This window comes from Artemia sp. Qi Xiang Cuo, chromosome 13 (genome assembly GCF_049724085.1).
Source record: "Artemia sp. Qi Xiang Cuo chromosome 13, ASM4972408v1, whole genome shotgun sequence".
Lineage (NCBI taxonomy): Eukaryota > Metazoa > Arthropoda > Branchiopoda > Anostraca > Artemiidae > Artemia > Artemia sp. Qi Xiang Cuo.
The window spans coordinates 8,513,382-8,541,292 of NC_142806.1; the positions used below are offsets into that span (position 1 = coordinate 8,513,382).

The following is a 27,911-nucleotide window of genomic DNA, read 5'->3' on the forward strand; positions in this document are numbered from 1 at the left end:
TAATGGCTATCTCTAAATTTTGATCGGGTGTGGTAGTTTTAACTACTTGTTTGAATCAACATATGTTAAACAATACATATGCCAACAATATACATGGTAGTTTTAACTACTCGTTTGAATCAACATATGTCAAACAATACATATGCCAACAATATACATGGTAGTTTTAACTACTCGTTTGAATCAACATATGTCAAACAATACATATGGTAGTTTTAACTACTTGTTTGAATGAACATATGTCAAACAATACATATGCCAACAATATACATGGTAGTTTTAACTACTCGTTTGAATCAACATATGTCAAACAATACATATGGTAGTTTTAACTACTTGTTTGAATGAACACATGTCAAACAAAACATATGTCATGATGTACAAGAAGTGTTTGATTTCGCCTTCTCAGGCTATAATGATAGAATATTAAGATTGCTAGATCACATTTTACGGATTAAGGCTGATAAACTACCAAACACTATTTCTGTTCATCATCTGTGGTCAAACGAAAATTAGCTCGCCCCCCGAATAGGGTGGACGAGGTCATAAGAAAGGATTGAAAGGAAGTTGGAACTTCATGGGAGTGAAGCTGTGAGTAGACTGGGATAGAGGGGAAGCCATTGCAGCGCGGTTGGTCTTAGGCTGCTTGGTGATGCCCTAAATTGTTAGCATTGTAGCAGAAGTATATCTATGTTTCCTCTATGCTATATTTGTTTCTTTTCTTTATGAAACCTCGTGAACGTCTATTAGTTATTTTAACAGCGACGTCATAATATTTAATTAAGTTGTTTATTATATTTAGGAAAGTCAGCCCTCAAAGTCTCTTGACGATGACGAGGACAAGAAAAACCCTCAGTATATTCCGAAGAGAGGAGGCTTTTATGAACACGACGATCGTCTAGAACCAGGGTAAATCTTTCTTTGCTTTATGAACAAAGGCTCTTTTATGAACAAAGGCTCTTATGAAAACGACGATCGTCTAGTACCAGGGTAAATATTTCTTTGCTTTATGAACAAAGGTTCTTTTATGAACAAAGGCTTTTATGAACACGACGATCGTCTAGAACCAGGGTAAATCTTTCTTTGCTTTATGAACAAATGCTCTTTAATGAACAAAGTCTTTTATGAACACGACGATCGTCTAGAACTAGGGTAAATCTTTCTTTGCTTTATGAACAAAGGCTCTTTTATGAACAAAGGCTTTTATGAACACGACGATCGTCTAGAACCAGGGTAAATCTTTCTTTGCTTTATGAACAAAGGCTCTTTTATGAACAAAGGCTTTTATACGTCTAGAACCAGGGTAAATATTTCTTTGCTTTATGAACAAAGACTTTTATGAACAAAGGCTTTTATGAACACAACGATTGTCTAGAACCAGGGTAAATGTTTCTTTGCTTTATGAACAAAGGCTTTTATGAACGCCACGATCGTCCAGAACCAGGGTAAATCTTTCTTTGCCTTATGAACAAAGACTTTTATGAACACGACGATCCTCTAGAACCAGGGTAAATCTTTCTTTGCTTTATGACCAAAGGCTCTTTTATGAACAAAGGCTTTTATGAACACGACGATCGTCTAGAACCAGAGTAAATCTTTCTTTGCTTTATGAACAAAGACTTTTATGAACACGACGATCCTCTAGAACCAGGCTAAATCTTTCTTTGCTTTTTCCTTTGCCCGTTGTCTTTGATAACTCGTGCCACCAAGGGGTAACTTTGTCTCTGCCTTTTCTTTCCCCCTATTTCTAACCTGAACTGCAAAGGGGTGACTTTGCCTTTGTTTTTCTTTCGCCCAGTTTGTGACGTAACCCACCTGACTAAGTGTTTGGTGACGTTGTCAGTACAGCGCCCCTGTAGAGCTTCTTATGGACATAGGCACTCATATGGCTGATACTTAAGAAGGGAGGTGAATGGTGTTTTTTGGGAGGACGGGTCCGAACACGGGAAATCGCATTTCTTTGCGATTAATTTTCTGGGAGGGGGGTTCCCACCATGTTCTCTTAATTTTGGTTGGTAAAATTCTCAAGTTCATAAAGTAAATCCAACATTTAATATGTTCTATTTAGTACGATTACTAAGAGTCAGCTTAGACATGTAAATGAGGTTAACAATTCACAACAAGATGCAATTGAACACAGTCAGTAACTTAAGTAAAACGTAATATCTACCTATGTTGAAAGACAATGAGTGTCTAAAGTAATTCAAAGACACATCTACCCTGAGAACGGCATACAAAATAGAAAGCGAAAGGGTATCTAAGATAAGATAGTGCATTTTCTCTGGCCAGATTTCACAAGCAGAATTGACCAACTTGCGATTTATATAACGTTTAACCTCGTTTTCCCCGGTCAAATATCACTGGTGATGTACAGGTAAGTACAAAAGAGTTCCTGGGGCAAAAATATGCCATAAAACGGGTCGTATGGGTCATATAATAAATTGTGTAAAAGATTGTAAAAATTCCACGAACTCGAGAGGGAGGAAAAATGAAATGAAAATATAGTATCGGGTAAAACTTTCTAGGAAGACTTTAGAAGCGTTTTAAACGCTTACTGTTTAAATTAAAAGTTTATCCCGTTATTATATTTAGTTTTATTTAATAATTATATTAAAAAAAGAGTTTGGTTTACGAGATTATTCTTTTCGAGATTTGTAATAAGGTGGAAGTCTCTTCTCCCCTTTCCCTTGAGAAGAAGAACAACTTTAATTTCATTTTATTTGCTTTAGAAAGTGAAACCAGTAATTAAGGTGTTGAACGTCTGAGAAATTGTGACGTTGTTCACGTGAAAAATGCTTTCCCAAAATAAATTTGGACCCTAAAAGAATTTTCGCTAACTCGTGACCTATCTAGATAATTTTTCACACTGGAAAACGAACCATTATCCTATTTGTTCTGTCGCAGAGCAGCAGAATAATTGTTAATTGTTGAAAATGTTTTCTTGTTCTGGGTATATAAGGCATAGAATTCGAAGCTATGAACAGTTTATAATTGGTTTTGGAGGTTTATAATTGGGTTTTGGAGGTCGCACCATTAAATGAGCGGCCACTCTACTAATTTGATATTAACACATAAACAATCAGCTCGTTTGAAGTCAATACAGCATTTCACCAGCTCAAGAATAGTAAAGATGATGATGTTCACAGTCAAAGTTATGAACCGTTTATAATTGGGTTTCGGAGGTTGCACCATTAAATGAACGGTCACTCTATTAACTTGATATTAAAACATAGACAATCAGCTCGTTTGAAGTTAATACAGTATTTCACCAGCTCAAGAATAGTAAAGATGATGATGATCACAGTCGAAGTTATTAACCGTTTATAATTGAGCTTTGGAGGTTGCACCATTAAATGAACGGCCACTCTACTAACTTGATATTAACACATAAACAATCACCTCGTTTGAAGTCAATACAACATTTCACCAGCTCAAGAATAGTAAAGATGATGATGTTCACAGTCTTTTTGCTACCTCGACAGGCACGTGCAAAATGGTTGGATTTTCTGCAGTTACTGCTGATCTTCCCTTTTGCAAGGCACTGGTGATTCTGTGAATACTCTCCGCCATAGTAGTAACATTCATTAATTCTTGTGTTGTGTTTTTAAATGGAAAAATTTGCTTAGCTTTGTCAGGGTGCACCGATATTATTTGCCAATATCTTTTGCTGTTTATTCGCCAAGTTTAAATTTCTTCTTATCTTGTCTTACTCTGAAAGTTCTTGTAAGAACCTGTTACATTTGGAAGTTCAAAAAGAAGATTTATTTGAAATTACGCTGGGAAATCCAACTTTAAAACAGTAAAACTTTGGAATAGCTGTAAAATAGTTAGATGGTTTTGATGATTAAACTAAATGCAAACATGTCCTTTGTATTTATATTTATTTGTTTATATGTATTTATATTGTGTCTAGACCCCGACGCAGCGCCGATGAGGGAAGACCAGCGGTGGCGGGGCAAAAAACAGCACGCCGCGCCGCTAGTAAGACTGCTGGCGGCGCGCTGCCTGTAAGATTTAGGTGGCGCGCCACTGGCGCGATCAAGGTTGTCCGAGAACAGCCATATTGACGTATGTTTGTTTCCAATAAACGCTTAAATTTATAAAAGATTCGAGCCTAGTCATGAGCTAAGAAATTCACAAGTCGCCGGCTGGAAACTAGTCTTCTTCGTTATTTATTTAGAGAAGTAGGAATATGTTAGCAACGAAATGGCTTTGGCGTTTCAAAAACCTTGCATAATACGAGTAGTTGAAGTATCTATTAGCTATGTATTCTTAACATAAATAATTATCAAAATTAGTAGTTTTTTTCATCAAGCATTACTGCAGTTCAGTTCAGTTCAGTTCAGTTCAATATGGGTTTTAATTCAAAAAAATATATATAAAAATACACTTAACTTAGTTCCTTGTGCATTGATGCACGTTTGGGCCCGTAATAATTGCTCACTCTAAATACAGCGTGGCCTCCTGTCCTCTTCAATTTCCACCCCGAACCGCCATCAAATAACAATAAATTTAACACAACCTCTCCTCCACTCACACCCCTTGAAGTATTAAACTAAAATATGATAATTAATAATAATATCGAAAAATTCTAAACATAATAATAATAAAATAAATCTAGTAAAAAAATATTTAATCTTTTAGATATTTTTTCACATTCTTTTTAAAGGAGCCGAGAGACCTATATGACCTCAGCTCTTGCGGAAGTGCATTCCACTCTCTAGCACACGCAATTCTAGGAGAAAATTCCGACCTAGCTGTCGGTGTCGGGGGTATGTAAATATCTGATGAAGATCGTGTATTTAAACTATGGATTTGTGATGCTAGTGTGAATAAGCCTCTAAAGGGTGATGGGAGTGTTCCTGAAAAATATTTAAAACAAAAAACGGTGCAAGATAGTCTGTAAAGGGATGTCATTGATAGTCTGTTCGGTGCTGGGCCTAAAATTTGAAGTGCTTTATTGTGAACTGAGTTTAGTCTCTGTAAATGTGTCTTGAAATTAGATTTCCAAACCGTAGAACGATATTGAATGTGAGGCTTGATAACTGCATTGTAAATCAGGATCAGTATTTTTTTTAGGGAAATGGTGACTGAGTTTTCTCAAGATCCTAAGGTTCCTTGAAAGCTTCGTCTCGACACTTGCTATGTGGGGTCTGAACGAGAGGTTTTCGTCGATTAAAACCCCCTAGGTATCGAACTTGTCCTTTTTCTGGTCTTTTGATAAGTCCACGAGAGGTTTCAATACCAATCACATCAGGAGCCAGCGAACCTATACGTGAAAAAAATAAAACACTCGATTTGTCAATGTTGATGACTAGACGATTTGCGTCCATCCACAGGTACGTTTCTTCAAGAATGTCTTGTAGCTTCGTTTTGAGAGACTTGATGTTCCATTCTGAGCTTGCCATAAGTGAATCATCCGCAAATGCCGTTAGTTCGTCCTCGGCTTCTACCATAGACCCTGGCGTCGTTTGTGGGTGACATAGTTTGCAGCAATAAGGGCTACGACTTGCAGGAGTCAGTACTTGCTGAAGATCATTTACGTGAACAAGAAACAATACCGGTCCCAATTTAGAGCCCTGTGGCACCCCGCAATTAACTACGAAATCATTTGTATGGTCATTTCCTGTGTAAATTCGACGATTTTCCAGGTAAGACTTAAACCAATCTAGGACTTAGCCACGAACTCCAATATGATCCAGCTTTCCTAGTAATATTTCGTGGTGCATGCTATCAAACGCTTTCTTAATGTCTAGAAGTACTGCTGCAGGTAAAGCACCCGAATTTAGGATTCTGTTTACTAATAAATTTAGTGAAGTAAGGGCGTCTTCGGTTGAATGGCCAGCCCTAAACCCGAATTGGCGGCTGTTAAAAAAGCCTTTGGCCTCTAAATATTGGTAAAGCTGGTTTTTCATTGGCGTTTCAAAGACTTTCGAGAAAACTGATAAGATTGAGATTGGTCTATAATTTTCTGTGTCTGTATGACTTCCACCTTTGTGAAGAGGTATTATCTTTGCCTTTTTTAACATTTCAGGAAAAAGCCCTTTATCTAATGAAAGATTTATAATGTAAGTTAGCGGCTCAGCAATGGTCTTCACTACAGCTTTAAGTGCCTTTGTGTGGACCAGGTTGAAACCTAAAGCAGAAGAGCCCTTCAAATTTTTTATGAGTAATTTAAGCTCACCTGGTGTTACAGGACTCACTGCCATTGATTTCATACACTTCGGACCAAGGTATTTTTTGTATGACTTAGATGGTATCCCGACGGAATTTGCTGTGGTATCGCCAATATTTGCGAGAAATGTACTCAGCGATGCGGGAACCTGTGTAGGTTCTGTAATTTCTTCATTATTCACGACCAATTTCGCTGGTAATGTGGAAGACTTAGTGGTTGGCCGTAGAACCGAGTTGATAATTTGCCAAACTTTTCGGCTATTCTTTCCACAGCCAGTCAGCTTTTGGTGCAAGTAGCCACACTGAGCTCTTTGTACTACATTCTGAAGGCCTTTGTTGCCTTTCTAATACTCCTGTATCAGCGCTTAGCCAGGCAAGCATCTAAACTCTTCCTACATCTGGTTTTTCTTATTCACACAGACCAGAAGACCATCCGTCATCCAGGGGCTCGTTGGCTGGTCTTTCTTTCGTTTATTAGTTCTCGGGTTTCTCACGCAACATCTACTGTATACATCCATGAACGTCGAGTGAAATGACCCAAATGCTTCGTTTACATCTTGAATCTCCATTACGTTATCCCAGTTTAATTGCTCTAGTTCCTGTTTTAAATTCTTCAAGTTTTCCTCTGTTAAACATATAATCGATAACATTGGGTTGATTCGGGACCTTATCTTAGCTGGTTCTGAAAGGCCGAGTGTTGCATGAATGGGGAAGTGGTCTGATGTGTCGCTGACAAGGACTGCCACCGACTCTGGGAGCAAGGAGCTGAATATGTTGTCGATAAGTGAATGCGTACTCTCTGTAACCCGTGTCGGAATAGTAACAGCAGGATATAGGCCTGAACCTGCCATATTATTTAGCAAATTTGCTGCTTCGGCCGTTAGCGGAATACTGAGGTTAATGTTGAAATCTCCCATGAGAATAAGCTCATTTTTTTTACACTGGGCTAGCTCCAGAACTTGAGCCATATGTTCCATAAACTGAGACGTTGACCCTGAGGGAGAACGATAAATTTCACCCACAATAATTTTTTTATTTGGGGACAGCCATACTTCTAAGAACAACGACTCGAAAATTCCTTCAGTATTTGGTGTAAGGTCTTGCCTAATTTGAACCGTGTGTGTGTCGCGGATATAAATTGCTATACCACCCCTTTTCATCTGTTTTCTGTGGAGAAAATGGCTAGTGTAACCTGGAATATCCAAAAGGCTTTCAGTTTGTTGTGTAATAAATGTTTCACATAGACCTATACAATCTGGTCTAAGCTCTCGACATGACGACTTTAGATCAGAAAATGAGGAATACAGTCCTTGGCAATTCAAATGAAATACCGAAAGCGGAGAATCAGAAGACCTCCCAGTAATTAAATTAGAAATTACATATTTACTTTTAGGAAAATTTTTATCATCAAACAAATGGAAATCATTTTCTTGACCAATTTCTTGATCAAAAATAAGCTTGAGATTTAAATAAGACTCTTCTAAATTTTTTAATCTATCTATATCAAAATCTCTGATACCTCTCGGGGATGAAGCTGAAGAAAGTCATCACTTACCAACTGCAATCGGCGGTCCGTCATGAAAATTACAGAAGAGCAAGGAGTAAAAAACAATAAACATACCCGATTGAACTTCTTTATGGAAAACTGAAAGAAAACAAAAACAAACTAGATACCTTGAATTTTGGGAACATGAAAAAAGAGAAAATAAAGTTGAACAAATATGAAAAAAAAAAGAAAAAAAATTTTCGATTTACAACCTTAACTGCCATAAAACTTAAAACATATTTACTTTGCGGCTTAAAAAATAATTCAAAAAAATTCTCACAATATCACGTACATAAAAATTAAATATCGGAGAAAAAAAAAAAATGACAAAACTACTGGTCGGAAACAACCTCCTCTGGGTCATTTTTTGGCAAACAGTTAGCGGATCGAAACAGTCATCATCGTATTTAACCCACTGCTGTGAGCTTTTTGGCCTTATTGTCTCCAGTCAGAGTTTCACATTACGCTGGACCACACGAGTCTCACTGACCTTCTCTGCCCCCATTGTATCTTTTAGCTTCTAACCGAGAGCCAATAATTCATTATAAAATTCATACAAAACTTCAAATACCATATCATAAAATTCGTCAGCTATCTGGGTAAAAACTTTGCATATAACTTTGAACTTAGAAGCTTATTTTTTTCATAATGCCCTTGGCCTATATCTGTTTTGTCACATTTAAAACATTGGAAATGGGCGATTTTGATATTTATTGGTTGTTGTTCTTTTTTTGCTCTTTTGGATTACTAAGAAGCCTTCTTGTATTAAAAACTGGTTTTTCATTATAATTTAAAAAAAATGCATTTTAAAGTTTTTTGGCTTTTTTTTCTCCGGGGATTCATTCCAAATTATAAACTGATAAATGCCTAATATCAGTCAAATTATAAACTGTATCTAAAAGGAGTAAATTTATCAAATTGAAAATACATGATGAACACTTCACATGAGAACACTTAAATTACAATGACACAAAAAACATTTAATAGTTTATTCCCTATGAAGAAAAATGAAGTGCCAGCTATTTTCTTAGGTAAAAAATGAAAAGCTAATTCGTTTTAAGTGTAATTAAATGAAATAACATGCAGACTGAAGTATCTCCAGGAAGATGTTGAAATGTTCATCCTAGTTCGTCACTTTTAATCCAAGCAAAATGTTGGGACACCTAGTATCAGTTATTGAGTTTAAGCTTTGATTTCCAAATGCTCACAAGAATTAACAAATTAACAAAAGTTCCAGAAATAAGTTACTTGAGTTCAAAAGGCATATACATTTCTTCGGTCACCATTCAGACTTATAGCTTCTGCTACCGTTATTTGCGTAGGAATCTCCTAAAAGTGTCTTTTTAAAATAGATTTCAAGTGGAATGAGGGATCTTAAAAATTCATTGATTTTCTTCAAAGCGTTGAAAAAAGCGCTAATATTCCAAATGTTACATTTGTGCATATTTTTGATAATCATTTGTGGGGTGATCAAATTTTCTAAACCACTGTAGATAAGTAGGAACGTTGCAACATCTAGTACCCTGAGGTCATAAGACTGTCAAAGATTCCTCCTTGAACCTCCCAAATTGAAAGCTTTTATTATGACCTGGCCTTTTAATGTAACTTGGGCACTGGACCAAGGGCGCCATTGTTACTCGTGCGCAACGTTAGGTGGGGTTGTCGATTTCACTTTTGTCACACCAATTCGTTTTAGTGTGAATCTGCCTGATACATATGAATGAATGTTTTCAAAGTAAACCCGTTTCATCATTAGGAAAAATAAACAGGATTGGACGCATATGTCCCTTTCTCTTTGGACGATAAAACCATGCAATTATAACTCACGAAAATCTTGTTAATTTTGTCAACTTTTCAACTTTTTGGCATCCCTGCTTTCAATAAAAAAAAAAATCAAGGTGCTATCACTTAAATATAATAAATCCCTATGCCCTCCTTCTGGCTACCACCTTGATAGGATCCCGTCTCTGCTTTAAAGGAAAAAAAAAATTAACTTATTGGCACCCCTGCTGTAAAAAAAATCGCGGTATTTTCATTTAAATATGATTGCTCAATACCCCCCTCCCCCCTCTGGATACCACCTTGATAGGATGCTGTTCCTGCTTTAAATTCAAAAAAATTAACTTTTTGGGATCCCTGCTTTCAATAAATAACATTTGGAGCTATTATCATTTAAATATAATTCATTCCTACCCCCCCCCTCTGGATACCACCGTGATCGGACACCGGCTCAGCTTTCATTTGAAAAATAATTTACTGAATAATTAACAAGGTCACTATATGGTTTAAACAAACACGCAAAATAACGTTAAACAGCTTAGTGTTCCTTGAAAAAAAAAATTGAGGGTATGAGTAAAGGGGCACAAAGACAACAACAAAATTGTCAAAATTATTCAGATATACCTCAAATTATTTGAAAACTGAGTGATAGATTCGCCATGGCATTCCATAAGATCCAAAGAATCGAATTAAAAGGGAGCACACACAAAAGCCAAATAAGGCCAGTAGCCTGTGAGAAATCGCAAAATACCCAAGACAATGAACAAGTCCTAATGGGGGGCCCTGGGTCTATCAAAATATTTCAATGGTTTCCCATGGAATTTGATATCATTTTCTTCTGTCTCCACTTTAAATGAAAAAAATAATTATCTTTTTGGCATGCCTGTTTTCAATGAAAAAAATGAGGTATTATCATTTAAAAATGATAGCCCCCTAAACCCCCTCCCCCCTATAGGCAATAATTTACAATTTATTTATGAATCATATTTTTGGGGTAACTTCCGGTTCAATCTTTAATTCCCCAACCTTGTACATAGCTTAGTCTATAGATAAATTTTGTCTCAGCCGAAGGCTGTTTTTTTTGGGGGGTGGGGGGGATGGGGGGGGGGTTAAAATGTTCAAGAAAAGAGATCGTTTTTTTTATCAAGCTTTTAATAATTGAGTCTTAAACACTAAGAAAATCATATCTAAAAGCAGCAAAAAAAAAAAAAAATCTGCAAACTTAAAATTCAGCGGTTTAAACAAAATTTCAGCTGTAAATTTAAAAATACAACTAAAGGCTGAAGCTGTATAGTAGTGAATGCGTTCTATAATTCTATTCAACTTGACTTGACTACGAATGATGTAAGAAATAGCGATTGGGAAACTGGATTCGAAATGATTTAAACTCATTTCATAAAGACGATACTTTTTTTTGTCAACATATGAAGAACTGTGTATATTGCAATATTTGCAATAGCATATTGCATCTGTCTGGTTTTTATGCAAAGTAACAAAAGAAACGAAAATTAATGAACAAGAGAGCAGTGAAGAATTATGGTATACAAATTAATATAAGGCAGGTAAAGTCACTGGTGATAAATCACTAGGGGTGGCACCGTGATTGCGTGATTTTCGGAGATTCTGGGAACCAAATTTTTTTTCGGCGTGACGCATAGATTTTCGGGGAAATACCCGAAAATTTGGGGATAGTGCAAGGTCTGCTTGATTTCTAATCAGGAAAATCGAAATACTAAACCACACGAGAAGGAAAAGCGCCGACTTTGCGGTTGACGCAATAAAGAATTGCCGAAAAATAATTTAAAGTCGACCGAACGCCGCCATCTCTGCTGGCGGCGGCGTGCTTGCGGCGCGCCGGCGGCGTTACGACACTTCGGCGGCGTTCGCCCGGGCCTCTCGTCGGCGGCGTTCGGTCGATCCGCCGGCGCGGCGCCGGGGTCTAATTGTGTTTATTGTCTCCTCAAATTTTAAGATATTTGTGATTTTGCCCACAAATACTGAATTAATCCTACTTAAGAAAAAAAGTTCTACGAAAGTAAGATCCTATTTAGATCTTTGACAACCAATCAAATTGAAAAAAAAAAAAATACGGAAAGATTAAATGTAAAACCCACTGAACACTAAGTTCAGCTGCCCCAACGAAGGATACCCCTCAATAGGATATTCAGAGTAAGGTTTTTATCCTCTCCCCTTATTTTTTTATCCCCCCCTTCGAAAAAAGTTTCTGCGTAAATGCATGTTTTGGAGTATGCCTAGATATGGAATCGGTTCCAGGTATGAGATGATAAAAATTTGGATGAGAAAATCTACATTCCTTGAGCCTTTTGGGATGTCTTTTCCTAACGTTGTTTCGTAATCGAATATATATATATATATATATATATATATATATATATATATATATATATATATATATATATATATATATATATATATATATATATACATATATATATATATATTTAAAGAACCACCAGTTTCTTTTGTAAAATAGAAATAAAAAATTTTTAGGACTACCCCTGGGACCCATTTCCAATGATAAAACGAAAAAAAAAACTGAAAAAAGAATATTATTAAAAAAAATGAATTCTCCAAACCACTCTCACGCTATTTATTTCTAAGGATAATTCACTCTATGCCCTTTAACACTCCATATCAGTATCAGGTCAAGGATAGGATTACCCCCTCCTTCTTAGCTTGAGCGCAGTTCAATATTGTGTATTTTATACTTACATTTACACAAATCTTGGCCGCCAAAGTGGTAACCCCCTCAGAATTGGGTGTAGTATTTACATACGTGTAAGAATCTATAGAATAAAAAAGAAAAAATATATTAAAATTCCAGCTACCACTTAGATAGATAAGATAAGATGTATTTTAAAGCAAAAAATACGGTCATGTATCTTATGTATTGTCTAACATTTCCATATCTATTTTGTGGCACTAGTCAATTTGCATTTTTTAGATGTGACGTAGTCAATATCTACAAAAATGTTGATTTTTACTTGTATGTAATCAGATTCTAACAGCCAGTCAGATTTTAACAGTCAGATTCTAACAACCTCTGTATAATAGTTCCTTTCATTCTTAAATTTCATCTATCTTTAATATTCTCGACAAATAGTGGAAAGAAAAGAATTTGGAAGCATTTTTAATGAAAATATTTTTCAGTTTGCTAAATCATCACTTCTTTTTCTTGTCCTTAGGGAAGAAATACCTGTTGTCAAAGAACAAGAAGAAAGACCAAAAAAACCACCACGAGTAGTTGCTGATAGATGGCTTCACGATCGATATGATGAGAGACAACAAGGACCAAAGTCTGAGGAAGAATTAGTCGCCATGTATGGCTATAACATCCGAAAGGGAGAAACTGCGCCGCGCGCTAGGAGAAGAAGAAGATATGGGTAATTTTAATTTGGCTGTGATTGTACATTCCTTCCAGTAGCTTATTAATTTTTCATTGATTTCAGAAATGTGTTTCTCTCATATTATATTCTCTAAATACGCTTTATATCTTCTGAACGAAGTGATTGAGAGAAGAAAATGGAGAAGAAGTAGTTAAGGGAAATAAGGAATTCACAATATGAAGAAAGTTAGTAAAGAGTAGTTGGATGTAGACGATTTAGTGTAGGGTAGTTAATTCGGCAAAAAATATGTCACAGCTTTAGGCCATGTCAGGCTGTGTGAAATGATGATCAATCCTCCTTCATCCTACTCTGTTCAAATCCTCCGGTGTGACCACTTTTCCAGAAATCGGTTCTAGTTCATGTTTACAAATTTTGCCCAATCTGATCTTTGGCATTTATTCTAGAAATAGGATATTTAGCTCAAATGGGGCGATAGATTATTTTTATCATTAGTGATTAGTTTTATTTAGCATGGACATGTTTTGATTCAGTAGACAGATAGGACCTGCTCAAAGTCCCTTCTCCTGGTGGATTCCCAGAATGGTATGTTAACGTAATTGGTCACATCAAAATAATACAGCTTTTGCAAAGGTAGATAACAAGTGACAGTGCTTGTTCTCGATTGTATACTACTACTACTGACATCTCACCGCAGCACCAAGCCGTCTGAGGCCAACGCAGCTACGCACGCTCCTCCTCCATCCCAATTTATTCAAAGCCTCCCTTTTTACACCCTCCCAGGAAGTTCCCATTTCCTTTAAATCTTTCTCTATGACGTCCTCCCACCCCAGACGAGGACGACCTGTTTTCCGTTTAGCCCTAGACGGTTGGCCGAATAGAACGATCTTCGGCAATCTGTCATTCTTCATCCGCACAGCGAGCCCTAGCCATCTCAACCTTTCTTTCATTATAGCCCTAAAAAGCGATATTGAACCACATTTTTCGTACAGCCTATTGTTTGGAATACAGTCAGTCAGCCGGGTACCCAGAACAATCCTTAAGCAATTTCTCTGGAAAACATCTAGCAAATCTTCATCTGCTTTTTGAAACGCCCATACTTCAGAGCCATATTTGACCACTGTCATCACTGTAGCTTCTAATATTCTAATCTTGGTTTGCAGACTTATATTCCTATTCTTCCAAACTTTTTTTAACTGTGAAAAAACACCCTGAGCCTTGGCTGTTCTATTAATAACATCTTCACTACTCCCACCATATTTACTAATAATACTACCAAGGTTGCACCCTAGTGTTAAACAAGGTTGTATCCTTTCCTCTTTCATTTAAATTATTCTGGTAGATATTGTTTTGCGTAAAACCTTAGAGGAATATATCGATGAGCGATTGTACTGTGATGGTAAGATGGTTGTGAACTTAGACAATGTAGACAATCTGGAATTGCTTGAGAACAATGTAGAGGGGTGTTAACATATTCCCTGTGTTTTATCCTAGATGCGGAAAGGTTGACTTGACAGGCTTGCTACTTGTCTCTGTAAAAAAGACCCGGCAACTGAAACTTTGACTTTTATCGGTGACGTGTTGGGCTGAGATGCCTGTACCTCGTCTCAAAAAATACAGCATATTTCTTTGCCATAAGATAAGATATATTTAGTTTGAAAAGTTTCTATCACAAGCCCCGAAGGGCCGAATTCACCTCTCAGAGTCATAAAAAAAAACAAAATAATACAAAAAATTATAAGAAACAAGAAAACTGAAAAACTGGCAAACATTGCCAAAGCAACAATAACAGAACGAAAATCATTTCTTAGTCAAAGTAATTAAAATAAGTGTTAGATTAAGTTAAAAAGGTAAAAAAAAACTGGTAAAGCTAAAAAAACAATTAGATAATATATATAATTTAAAAAAAAAAATGAAAGTGACATATAAAAAACTTATCCACGCGCTTTACTGTCTTCTCGTATGGCATGATTTTCAACCTCAAATTTTGCCAAGCTGTCATCCCAAGTCTTGACCTATTCTAGTCCTGTTACTTTCCCATATGCTCCATAAGATGACTGATTTTTTTAAATATTTATTTTTATATATTTATTTTAATAGCTAGTTTGATACTGAAGGAGGAGATAGAACATCATAGGGGCAGATTATGCAAATCATATTTAACCAAAATAGTATCAAAAAGTAGTATTACTAACGATCAGTGAAGTGTTTCAGTGCTTCCAGAGGGTGTTAAATGTTTTACCTTTAATGACAAAGTAAAGCTACAGTGGAAAAGTTTCAAACATTGGGTAGACCTCCAGTTACTTATATATGTGGACTCGCCGTTTTACTATGGTTTACGCGCGTTGACAAAGAAAATTTACAATGGTAAAGCTCCAAATATTGGGAAGAGCTCCAGTAATTGTGAAGTTGCCATTTTACAATGTTGAATCTCCACTAATAAAATGGAGCTACACGTATAAAGCGCCAAATATTGGGCTGAGCTCTGGGGTAAGGCAAACCAAAAATAAATTAAATTGTAATAACTAGTAACTGAAATGTGACGAAAAACGAGTCTTGTCTGATTATTATTACTTATTTTTCAGTGGTGGTCCGAAAAAGTACACAAGGTCATGGGAAGACGAAGAGGCGTATAGGCGAAGTTCCTTGGCAGCTTCTGGAGGTAGTAGAAAATCCAGCACAGCTGAAAGACGACCCATTGACAATGAGGTTGCCCCACCCATTACCGACAATACTCAAGAATTTCCTTCATTAGAAACAAAGGAGGAAAAACCTCAGAGAATAGGTTTGCTAGAGATACTTTTCAGTTTAACTATTAATTTTTAAAAAACAGATACTAACATGAAGCCTTTTTTAGGTTAAAACCAGGGGTAGCAAGTTTTTGGTATTTTAGGGTCGCTTTTTCTCCTCTTCTGGGACAAAATATTTGTCTTAATTTTACTCCTGCCTAGATAATTCTTAAAACCAACTTAACCAGTCATGGTCACCAAGAAGAAATAAACGTTCAAATGGGGATAAGTCGATTTATTAGACAGTGAAAACAGATACAAAAGTCTGAGTATTTCGACCACACATACCGCGATCGTAATCAGCCGAAACACTGAAGCATTAAAGTTAGAACTAACATATTTGTACAGCACAAAATAATTACTGCCGGTTCATTCACTAGATTTGTTTGAGAGAGTTGAATAACTGTATTTTAGGTATTACGTCGAAAATATGTCGCGTAGATGGGGAGTGTGACCAATCCATGGGCGTAGGGAGGGGGGCAGCTGCCCCCCCCCCCCTAGACCTTCAAATTTACATTAAATATGGCTGAAAAAGCATATGGTTTGGAAAAAGCAGTTGATAAAACTCCATCACACTATCGACTGCCCCCCCCCCCCTAGACAATATGCTGCCTAATGCTGCCTACGCCCATGGACCAATCTAGTATATACCTATAAATTCAACAATATTTATTTTGCAATTTGAAGAAGAGAAAGATTTTGCCATCTTCATTAGAATTTCAACTTACATTTAGGCAATACTAAAGAAGAAAATTTACCACTCAAGACTGAATGAACGGAGTTATTGAACTCTCAAACAAATCTAGTGAATAAACTGGAAGTAATTATTTTATATTGTATAAATATGTTAGTTTTAATTTTAATGCTTTTGTATTTCTGGAGATGACGATCGCTGTATCTGTGGTCGAAATGTCCAGACTTTTGCATCTGTTTTCATTGTCTAATAGATGGATTTATCCCCATTCGAATGTTTATTTGTTCGTCAAAGAAAGGCAGTGTGATCTTGGAAAAAAACATAACTTAAGGTATTACGTCGAAAATCTAATCACCAAGAAGACTAATCCATGGAATTAATGTACAATTTATGGTAATTTTCCCGGTTTGTGCCATACTTGTTCCTTAAGATACGCTTATGGGACGGATTTATCAAAATCTGGTATTTTTTTCTTATGGTACTTTTTGGAGCTTGGTTGGAAATCTCGTATGAGTGAATAAGGGACATAACTGAATCCTCATTGTCACAGCATTAGCCTGTTTTGTACTCATCCATCATGGCAAAGACCTTGATGGCTTCATGCTCAAACTCAAACGATTTTATTTGCAAACGCCTTACACGGTCATGCCGATGAGTGGCAGTTCTTGTTATAATAAAATATAAGGCACTAAACATGTAAAAATCCCAGCCATAGCCTTCGTCGTACAAATTTATATATTGAATTGAAATATCACAAACAGATTCAAATTAAAACCTAAGACGTTAAAATATCAAGCATATAGCAGAGCATATACGGCCGTATATAGCATAACACAGTATATACACGGCCATAGCAGGCCGTATAGCATAAAACTACTGTGAATATCAACCAAAGAAGCAAATTGTTTAAAAAAGAACCTTGCTTCTTTCTATAATCAAATCCACTCAATCAATTGGCATCTTTAATTCATCTTAGAATGCAAGTCGGTTTCATTTTCAAGAAAATTATTCATTCCATGAAAATTTTCAATCAACAAACTGAATTTTGTCAATTAGTCAGTTAATCATTCAGGGGGAGGGGGGGGGGGTCAGATATACAAAAAACAACAATTGCAAAAGGGTTTTGTAATTTCTTCTTCTCTACTCTGCGTGGGTGTGAGTCACCCTAATGGCACATTTTATTGTATTTTTTAAACTAACGGTTTACCAGGGCTTTGGGAGGGTAAACTTAAGTTAGTTAGTTTAGTTTAATGAAATGTTGACTGCATAAATTAAATATAAAAATTTAATAAATAATCATTACATAATAAATTGTAAAGAGGGAGTGGAAGATCCACTTATTTAACATTTCATTTATTAAGAAAATCTAATTTTATGTTTGGAATTGTATTACTATATATACAAAGAAGTTATTGGGTTTTGCAAAGTTCATTGTTTTATTAAATCTTTCTCACTTTTTATGTATTTTCATTTTATTTAAGTGGTAAAGGGAAAGGCGGTATGGTCTACTTATCCTAAGTCCAAATGAAATTAATTTTCTGAATCTAATCAACACTTTTTTCAAAAGAAGCTATAAAACAAGCTTTTTCTTCCTTTTCTATTTCTGCGATGCCTATGTTTTTATAGTCTAAAAATCTTGAAAAAATAACACTTCTTCGAGTGGCACCAAAAGAGATTGTTGACTAAAAAAAGACAATGAACCACAAGAAAGTAAAACCTCCTTTGCTTTCCAAAAGGACCTTTGCTTTCTACTATAGTTGCTTGATATCCTACAACTTTTTATTTTAGATGAGAAAAATGTAGAGAATCAAGAAACAATGTAATCAAGACGAATCTTGGAAATTAAAAACTATATTGGTGGTTTTGTCAATAAATTAACAACCGTTAGTTGACAGGAGTTATTCACCCCTGCATAGTCTATTGTTAATGCTACTAAAAACTTACTGGAGGACCAAGCCGCCTGAGGCCGCCTCAGGCAGCGCCTAAGGGCTTATGGGCTTTAGTGATTTTAGGTTTGGAAAAGTTGTAAAGAAAGAGATTTTCCTCTCAAAGAAGATTTCCGTGTTTACCCATGTCTTATAATATAAAAATATCAAATTGTTTTCTAATAATAGGCGCATGAAGAAAATCTGTTTTATTTATTCATTTTTTTTTTTCTGAACAAATCTAATAAACAGTTAATGATATTGAGCTGTTGACTCTCCTGGACCATATATATGCCTTACGAGCTCCAAGGGCAAAAGTTGTACGAGCCCAGTAACTCCAGAATAAGTGACTTGGAGCGTCTCTAGAATCTCGGTTGAGAATATCGCAGAAGAATTTGAGCAGGTCTTCGCAAAACTTGTGTTTCTTAGAGGTACAAAACGGCCAGTAGTGAATATAAAGGGAAAAAGAAGCTGGCTTGGAGGGCCGTATAGGATAAAACTGTCGGGAATATCAACTGGAAAGGTGAATTGTCTACAAATTACACTGTTTTTATTGCTTATAATCAACTCAACATAATAAATTGACATCAGTAATTCTGCTTGGAATAAGAATCTTTTGTATGTACATTAATTTAATGAAATTATTTATTTATAGTATGAGAAAGTAAACACGTGTAATTTTGACAATTAGCCAACTAATCAATAAATCCTAAAAAGCTCAGCACAAATTTCTGGAGTGTATTTTGACTGATGGATTGAATCTCAGCTATAGGAAAACTGTGGCATAAAAAACATTAAAACCCTATGACTTCAGAAAAGCAATATACTTAAAACTTGGAATGGCAACATGAATCTTCAGTGGTACACAACAAGAATAGACAAAATAAACCTTTTATAAAAATTAAGTTTCAAGTTATTTTATAGTTTTTATGTTTGACAGGTTTAACTGAATCATAAAGCAGCTCAATGCCCACATGTCGAAATTAATATCAAAAACCACAGATATACTTTGTTGTATCCTCAAAAATCCCATTCATAAGTGCCATCTATGTTATTAAAATATTATTTGAAATTTAGAATAGGTTGTGGTTGGCAACATTGACTGAGCGTGTTTCTTTCAAAACGTTGGCTTAAAGGGCCGGAAACCCCTCTCCTCCACCCCCAAATGAAAGATATGACATATTCGAATTAGATACTGCGGTATGTTCTAATAGGCTAATTGTGGTTGAAAAAGAATGCCCAAGAATGTCCTACAGAATGGATTGCATACATTATTCTTTAGACTAGGCTTAGTCTAATTAAGTTTTAAGTTGTTTTCATATTTATTTGATGTAATTTGATTAATTATTTGTTTTTAAATTGTTCAATATTTGAAGGAAGACGGTGTTCAATCCTTTTTGTTTTTCGAGAATGTTATTATGGTTGTATAAAGTTTTGACACTCATGTACTTAGAAACGTATAGCTAAAAATAATATAAAGTAAATATGTATAAAATAATAGTAAATGTAAAGAGAAAAAAATATGCTAAAATAAATTGAAAATTTAAATGTAGACTTTGTCCGACTTCAATGCCGACTTCTGAAAGGCCTGACAAAGCTAACTCGTTCTGAAAATCAACTCAGTAGCTTTTTGTTCCAACTTTTATGTTTTTTACAGAAAGACAGGATAAGAGAGAATACATTCAGCCACAAACAGTTCGAAAAGAAAAGGAAGAATTTCGAAAGAAAAGTATAGAAAATGTAGAAGTTTATCGAGAAAATACTCAACAGAAAACTGGACGTCCGCTTCGTGGCAGATCGTCTAGGATTGAAGCGGAAGCTGGTAGTGACACAGAGGAAGTCTTGCAAAAAGGTGTACAATCTCTTACTGTTTCTGACCATGGTAAGTACTACAAACAACCCTCTTGACCACCAAGCTGCCTGAGGCCAAACACACGACTGCACCCCCCTATTCCATGCTAATATATTCAAAGTCACTCTTTACGTAATGAGTGAATTACTTTCAAGTAACTCCTTACCTCCTCTTCATAAAGTTTCGACTTTCATTTAAATCCTTTCTTATGACCTCTTCCCTCCCTATTTGGAGACGAATCTTAACTTTTCTTTCATTATAACCCATTGTTATATTTCATTATAGCCCATTATATATATCATTATAGCCCATTATGACCCTAATACTTCATCCTTCATCCGTAAAAAGCAGCCTTGACATCTTAAACTCTTTTCATTATAGTCTATTGTTATATCTAATTGTAGCCCATTATGTATTTCTATTATGTATTTCATTATAGCCCATTTTAACCCTAATACTGCATCCTTCATCCGTAAAAAGCAGCCTTGGCATCTTAACCTTTTTTCATTATAGTCCATTGTTATATCTGATTATAGCCCACTATATATTTCATTGTAGCCCATTTTACCCCTAAAACTGCATCCTTCATCCGTAAAAAGCAGCCTTGGCATCTTAACCTTTTTTTCATTATAGTCCATTGTTATATCTAATTATAGCCCATTATTTATTTCATTATAGCCCATTTTAACCCTAAAACTGCATCCTTCATCCGTAAAAAGCAGCCTTGGCATCTTAACATCTCTTTCGTTATAGCACTAGAAAGTGGAATAGGACTGCTTTTTTTCACAGAGCTTATTGTTTGGTATACAGTCAGGGAAACGAGTACCCAAGACGGTCCTTAGACCATTCCTCTGGGAAAAAATATAACAAATCTTTCTGAAGCCTATACAATACAGTGTTGTCAATTATGTGACTATTGCCATTTTTTTAGTGTCAAAGAGCTGGTAAAACTTTTCCTTCCGATAGTGTAAATGCTACTGTACATAACGTTTCCTTTGGAGTGTATAGATAAAATTTCTTTTGAATTTTGTGAAAACCTCTTTTACTTTGTGGTAGCGTATATAATAATAATAATGATTTATTGTTACCCTCTGTACACGACAAAAATGCACTAAAAAGGAGTATAAGAAAATGAAAAGAACTCATTCAGCATCCAATTTCTTTTCCAAAATTTGTGTAAGGGTATATCGACAACATAATTAGTCCATTCACCCATTTGACTCCACAAAAATATCTTCAAATAAAAATAAAAATACCCTCCAATCAGCTAACAACGGGTTCTCCTTATAAAATTACTTAATTCTAATGATGTGTTGTGGGAAGTGCGGGTACTTGAGCTGCCTGACCCCAGCAGTTTAAGGCCTTTAGGCCGGCCGGTTACCTATATGGCTCTTCTGACTCACTGCCACTCTCTTCTGCACATTCTATACCTATCACTGAATCAACCCCTCTTCCATTGGAAAATCGATATTCTGTTGCAGCGGTCAGCAAATTTACGTGACAGTTCGTCCATTTTCTAACAATATCCTCCAATCAGCTAACAATGGGTTCTCCTTGTAAAATTACTCAATTCTAATGATGTGTTGTAGGAAGTACGGGTACTTGGCTCTTCTCACTCACTCCCTTCCCCTCCCTCTCCTGTTTTGCACATTCCATAGCTATCACTGAATCAACCCCTCTTCCATTGTCTTCCTCATGCTTTAGTACATGGGGCAAACATTAGAAGATTTCACAAGTATTGGCGCTAGGCACTTAATAGAAGGCAAACCAGTGGAAAGTCGACAATTCTGTTCCAGCGGTCAGCAAACCTACGTGACAGTTCGTCCATTTTCTGACAATATCCTCCAATCAGCTAACAACGGGTTCTCCTTGTAAAATTACTTAATTCTAATGATGTGTTGTAGGAAGTACGGGTACTTGGCTCTTCCCACCCACACCCATCCCCACCCTCGCCTTTTCTGCACATTCCATAGCTATCACTGAATCAACCCCTCTTCCATTGTCTTCCTCATGCTTTAGCACATGGGGCAAACATTAGAAGATTTCACAACTATTGGCGCTAGGCACTTAACAGAAAGCAAATCAGTAGAAAGTCGACAATCCTGTTCCAGCGGTCAGCAAACCTACGTGGTAGTTCGTCCATTTTCTGACAAATCTCAAAAACACCGTACCATCGTGAAATGTTACTATTACGGGAATGCTAGAGAGTCCAAATGGGGATACTAAGAAAATACTTGCAGAACCTAAAGAAAAGCGATCGGATTTGGTTTTTATCGGATGCAAAGAAAAATTTCAAAAAAGGTGTAAACAACAACACATATGGTACATAAAACGCATTATATAGCCGACCAAGGGTTCTCTTATCAAATTGGCTCTTTACCCTGATGAGAAGACCTAAGATTTTCTCCGTTATTCTTTCAAAGAATCAATTATAAGCTGCCTAGTGGATCCAACTGAAGTTCCAAATTAAAGGCAAAAATACATAGGTGAATTGGAAGATGAGATTGTGGAAGGCCCAACTTCGATTGTATCATTGGAGGCAATCTCCGGTCCAAAGCCAAGAAACTCTGTTTTGAAAGTAGCGACTGAAAGACCGATTTCTTTCAGTCCAGAGCAAACAACATCAACAGTGTTCTGGAGTGCCCCAAGATTATCAGCCAAGAGAAGAATGTCATCGGCATATGACAAGTGCCTTGCGTCGATATATGGCTTAATTAAGTTTGGTGGAATTTGTCGAGTGACTACCCTAATAGAGTTATTAAATATTGCCGGACTAAGAACAGAACCTTGCTTAACACCACGGAGCACACGAATATGATTACTAACAGTACCTTGCAAACGTATCCGGATTGAGGAGTTCTGATACCACTGCCTTAGGTAGGTACAAACAAATGGATTATCTCCCACTTCTAAAGAGAGACAGAATTACTTGGGAGTTAAGAACGGAGTAAAAAGCCTTTGAAATGGTAAAAACGTAAAAAAGTAAAATGGCATAAAGTAAAAATTAAAATGGCACAAACGTAGAGGTTACGTTTTTCCTTTTTATCTTTTATATCTTACATTAAAAGAGGTGTGCAGCCTTTAGGTCTCTTTGTTTATCCAGTCGCTCTCAGCAAATTCTGCCTTGTGACCACGCTAGGAGATATCTGAAAAAGGGGTATTCCTCCCCAATAAGGTTTCGATTGAACTGGAAAAGCCTCAAGTAAAGCGTCTTTTTCACTGCAAATTTTATAATTTCTTCTTTGTTTCTAATTATTTTTGTAAATACTCTCTTTGCTCACGCTGCTTTTCACTGCCTTACAATGATAATATGGAAATTTGTCGCATTGGTAAAACTTTTAATTTAGACATTCAAAGATAAGAAAGATAGTTTCATAAACCATATAATCCTGCCAAAAAAAAAATAATACAAAAGAGAAGAAAACTGAGAAACTGTTTTATAAGGCTAACGAAAACACTGGATTAAACAAAACAGATATTTTGGGAAGACAACTGCTTCCTTTCTTCAGCAATATTAAAGAAAGTCTCAAGGAATCAAGCTCACATTTTCTTAGCGAAAATACGAACGATACAGAACAGATAAAAAGACAAAAACAAAGTGGGGACCAAATAAACAAAAACTAAAATTGGAGGATTTTAAAAGCTAACAACCCGGTAGAAAGTAATAAATACAATCAAAATTAAAACAGTTAAAGACAATAAAAACCAAAAGAAAAATCCCATTAAAAAAGCTCACCCAAAATCCAGCGACTAACAATAAGTCGTCATTAAGTCAATGAAACCCAGAAGTAAACTGAAACTAAACTTCAAAGAAGACAGAGAGCTGGGATGATTCATTGAGTGAGTCAGCCTCAGCAGCTAACGACCAGGGCTTTATCCAGAATTTACTTTTTTTTGGGGGGGGGGGTACAAAAAGCTTAAAAAACGCATCAAAAATGTTTTATATTTATATTTGTAACGTTTTTATGAGTCGAGAAAACATTTGGGGGGGGGGTCAAACCCCCTAAGAATCCCCTCCCCCCTGGATACGGCCTTGCTGACGACTAAAATATCAAAATATTTACGCAAACAGTAAATAATAAATAAATACACTACAGAACTGATAGTCGTAATGAAAGGGATAAAGATTAGAAATTTGTTTACGTGCTTCACAGAGGATCACTTTCTTATTTGGAAATTATCTTGATATTTGACTTATTATCAAAGATATTATTTAGGACAGGAAGAATGAACTTCAGCAACTTCTAATTTTCTGAATTTTATTTGTTTCGGAGAAAACGTAGTTTTGGCTCTTCTAGTTTTTCCTCTTTAAGAATTTGAGGTCATTTTTGAAAAAAATGTAATTTTGACTCCTAGCATTTTTCCTTTGAGAATTCGAGGCCTTTTTTGAGAAAAACGTCGTTTTGACTGCTCTAGCGTTTTTCCTTAGAGAATTCAAGGTCTTTTTCGAAAAAAATTTCTTCTGACTCTTCTAGCTTTTTTTTCTTTGAGAAATCAAAGAATTCTTATTGAGAATTTATTCATAAAGATAACGCAGATTTATTCGGAAAGATAACGTAGATTTATTCCTAATCATAATTTTGACTTTTTCATATTTTTATTTGTTTTGTTTTCGCCGACCAGCCATTTTTTGTTTGCTTGTTGTTTGTTTTGTTTCTTTTTTGTTTATCATATATTAAATTATATTATCATTATATTATATTATATTATATTAATTATATATAATATTAAATTATATTATATTAAATTATATTAAATGTAATAAATTATATTAATTATATTATATTATATTAAAGTGCGAATTCGGCCCATTTGGACTTTAATTGCCGTTTTTCAGTAACAAATCTTATCTTATTAAAATTCAAAATAAGCATATCCTCATATTTATATTTTCTTCAAAATAACGTAAGTGTGATCCCATTTTTGTGGCCTCCGTATTCTCACATGTTTTTTTTTTTAAATCAATATTTCTCCCGAAATGATCCTCACTGAATCTACCAACGTTAGTAATACAATCACTGATGCATAGACTCCGTTACCAAGGCTACCAGCCTCTCATCTGGCAGTTCTTGGTTTAAGAAAACCAAAAAAAAAGAAAGAAAACCAGTCGATTTTGTGATTTTTTAAGTGTCTTTTGATTTTAAAAATGGTATAATACTTTTCAGATAACCCTTTTAAAATGTTTATTTAATTTTGATTTGTATATATAGTGTTAATAATTATTGTAATATTTTTATATGACTTTTTAGGTATCTTTTGTCAAAAGAATAAACTGCCTCCTAGCCACAAGAAATAAAAACGTATATAAAGAATATCTATAATAACTTACAAAAAAACAAACAAATAAAAAACGAATTGATTTTGTGATTTTTTTATTTAATTCAGATTTTATAAATAGTATAATACTTTTCAAATTTTATGTCGTGTATTTAATTTTATTTATGTATGTTTAGTGTTAACACTTTTTATTATATTTTTTATAACATTTTTTAGGTAATACTTATCAAAAAACAGAATTGCCTCCTAGGCTTCAAGAAGGTGCTAATCGGCCTAAGAGATATTCAACGCAGAGAATGCAAACGAATTCACCGGCACCATCTTTGGTTACTGTTATGCCACAACATTCGCCACCAGTTTTTGCCCCAGCTTACAGCTCTTCGGCCCCTGTTAGGGTCCAAGCTCCGGCATTTTTTGAACAAAGTAAGTTGTCAAATATTGTCTATTTACCAAGATGTAAATAATTTAGGTCAATGTAGGTCTGATTGTTCAAGGCAAAGAGTATGGGTGACTTATAAAAGAGGAACCTGGCGCTAGTGCCGACAGAAAACATCAGCGCCATCTAACATTTGGCATCTTTATGTGTAACAATAAAAATAATTTATTTAATTGGTGTGATGATAAAATTAGAGTAATAATAAGTACCTGATCTCAGTTCCTGAGAGAAAAACGATTGCAAAGCTTGAGAAAATAGCAAGAGACGCCAGACGTAGATGGTGTTGATGTTTTTCGTTGGTACTTACGCCAGTTTCTACTTTTATGAGTTACATACGGATTCATATGTTTGAATAACCATTCAATGTTAGGTTTTTGTTCAGTCCACCGTTGCTTTGAAAGGGCCTTTTTCGATTTTGTTTTAAGGTTTGCCTTCATTTATTTTTTACTGTGTACCTTCATTTGTACATTTTTATTTATAAATTTGCACTGAGAACGATTGATTGGAGATTGCGACCAAGATATTTTCTTGCTATATTCTCCCAGTTCTCCACAAACCCCAATTGTAGACGCACTCTTAGACAGGAAATGTATGAGCTAGCTTTTTATCCAATTATTGTAGTTGACCCTAGGAGTGTGTTCCTTGTGGAAAATTTAATTTATTTTGAATTTTCTTCAAATTTAATCATCCCCCCCCACAGTTCTTGGGACGATAGCTTTAAGTTATACAATTAGTCTATCTTTAAATATAGTATTAGTTATCCAGAAAGGAGGGTATGTTTGACCTTTTTGTGACCGATAAGGCCAAGGGCGTTCATGGGAAAGGGCAAGGGCCAGGGAATGTTGAGGGGTGAGTTGAACTAAATATAAACACACCATGTACATGCGGGTTTCAAAAGGGCGTATCTCTGAAATGGCTTAGGGCATTAAGTTGGAACTTTCAGTGAATGATGGGCGGGAGGAACAACTGATAAAAAGGCACTTTACCTCTGTGCGGTACTACTATGTGCACGTGACTAGTAATAGAACTACTTCTACTACTGTGACTACTACTTCTATTGCGACTACTACTAAGGCTGAGAATAGTAAGGTGAAAATTTCAGGAAATGCTGAGGAAGAAGTTGAATTGAATCAAAACACTATGTGTATGCCGGCTGTCAAAAGTGCTCATCAGCAATATCTTAAAAAAACGTTTTAGTGTCGAAACTTGAACTTGGAACGGCTTGAGCGGTAAAATTTGAAATTTCCAGGGTATAATGAGGGAGATTTTCAACTGACTAAAAGGCAATTTGTGCTTACCACCGCTGACATTATTACTGCTGCTACTAGTGTTACTATTACTACTAATACAACTGCTACTACTACTACTACCACTACTACTATTGCTGCTGCTTATACTTCTTTTGTGAATACTGTCAAGGTTGAGGGTATTAAGTTCAAAATTTCAGGGAATTTTGAGGGGAAAGTTGGACTAAATCAAGACACACTCTGTGCATGCAGGTTGTCAAAAGGGCGTATCGAAGGAATGGCTTAAGATATTAAGTTGGAACTTATAGGGAATAATCAAGGAGATGATCAATTGACCAAAAGGCAATATGTACATGCTTTTACTACTGCAACCACTATTACTGGAAATAATATTGTTCCGACCACTACTACTCCTGTGACTTACTGATATAAACTAAGGCTATGAAGGTGAAAATCTCAGGCAATACTGGGGCTGAAATTGAACTTAATCAAAGCACACTGTATGCATGTAGGTTGTCAAAAGGGCGTATCAGCAATAACTTAGGAACAGCTTGGAGAATCAAATTGAAGCATGTTAGGATGTTGAATAACCAAAGGCGATATTTGCATGCTGTTGCTACTACTTCTACTACTGCTATTACTGCCACTATTATTGCTAAATTTAAGGGTATTATGATGAAACTTTCAGAGAATGCTAAGAGGATGCTGAACTAAATCGAAACACGTTATGTTAATGCAGGCTATTTTTTTTTTCTTTTTTTTTTATCAAAAATTGACAACAATTCTTAAAATGTACAAAATTATTTTCTAAGTAGTGGTTCAAATTC

General features: G+C 35.6%; 1 protein-coding gene across 2 annotated transcripts in view; it reads left to right on the forward strand.

The window, feature by feature from the left end:
- The window catches only part of btz (CASC3 exon junction complex subunit), a 109,611-nt gene that overhangs the window by 67,700 nt on the left and 14,000 nt on the right, over window positions 1-27,911 (forward strand). For both annotated transcript variants that reach the window (XM_089098794.1, XM_089098796.1), the window contains exons 3-7: window positions 803-909; window positions 12,706-12,903; window positions 15,450-15,649; window positions 19,930-20,154; window positions 25,618-25,824. In XM_089098794.1, coding sequence (XP_088954920.1) covers window positions 803-909; window positions 12,706-12,903; window positions 15,450-15,649; window positions 19,930-20,154; window positions 25,618-25,824 — 937 coding nt within the window. The remainder of the gene's footprint in view (window positions 1-802; window positions 910-12,705; window positions 12,904-15,449; window positions 15,650-19,929; window positions 20,155-25,617; window positions 25,825-27,911) is intronic.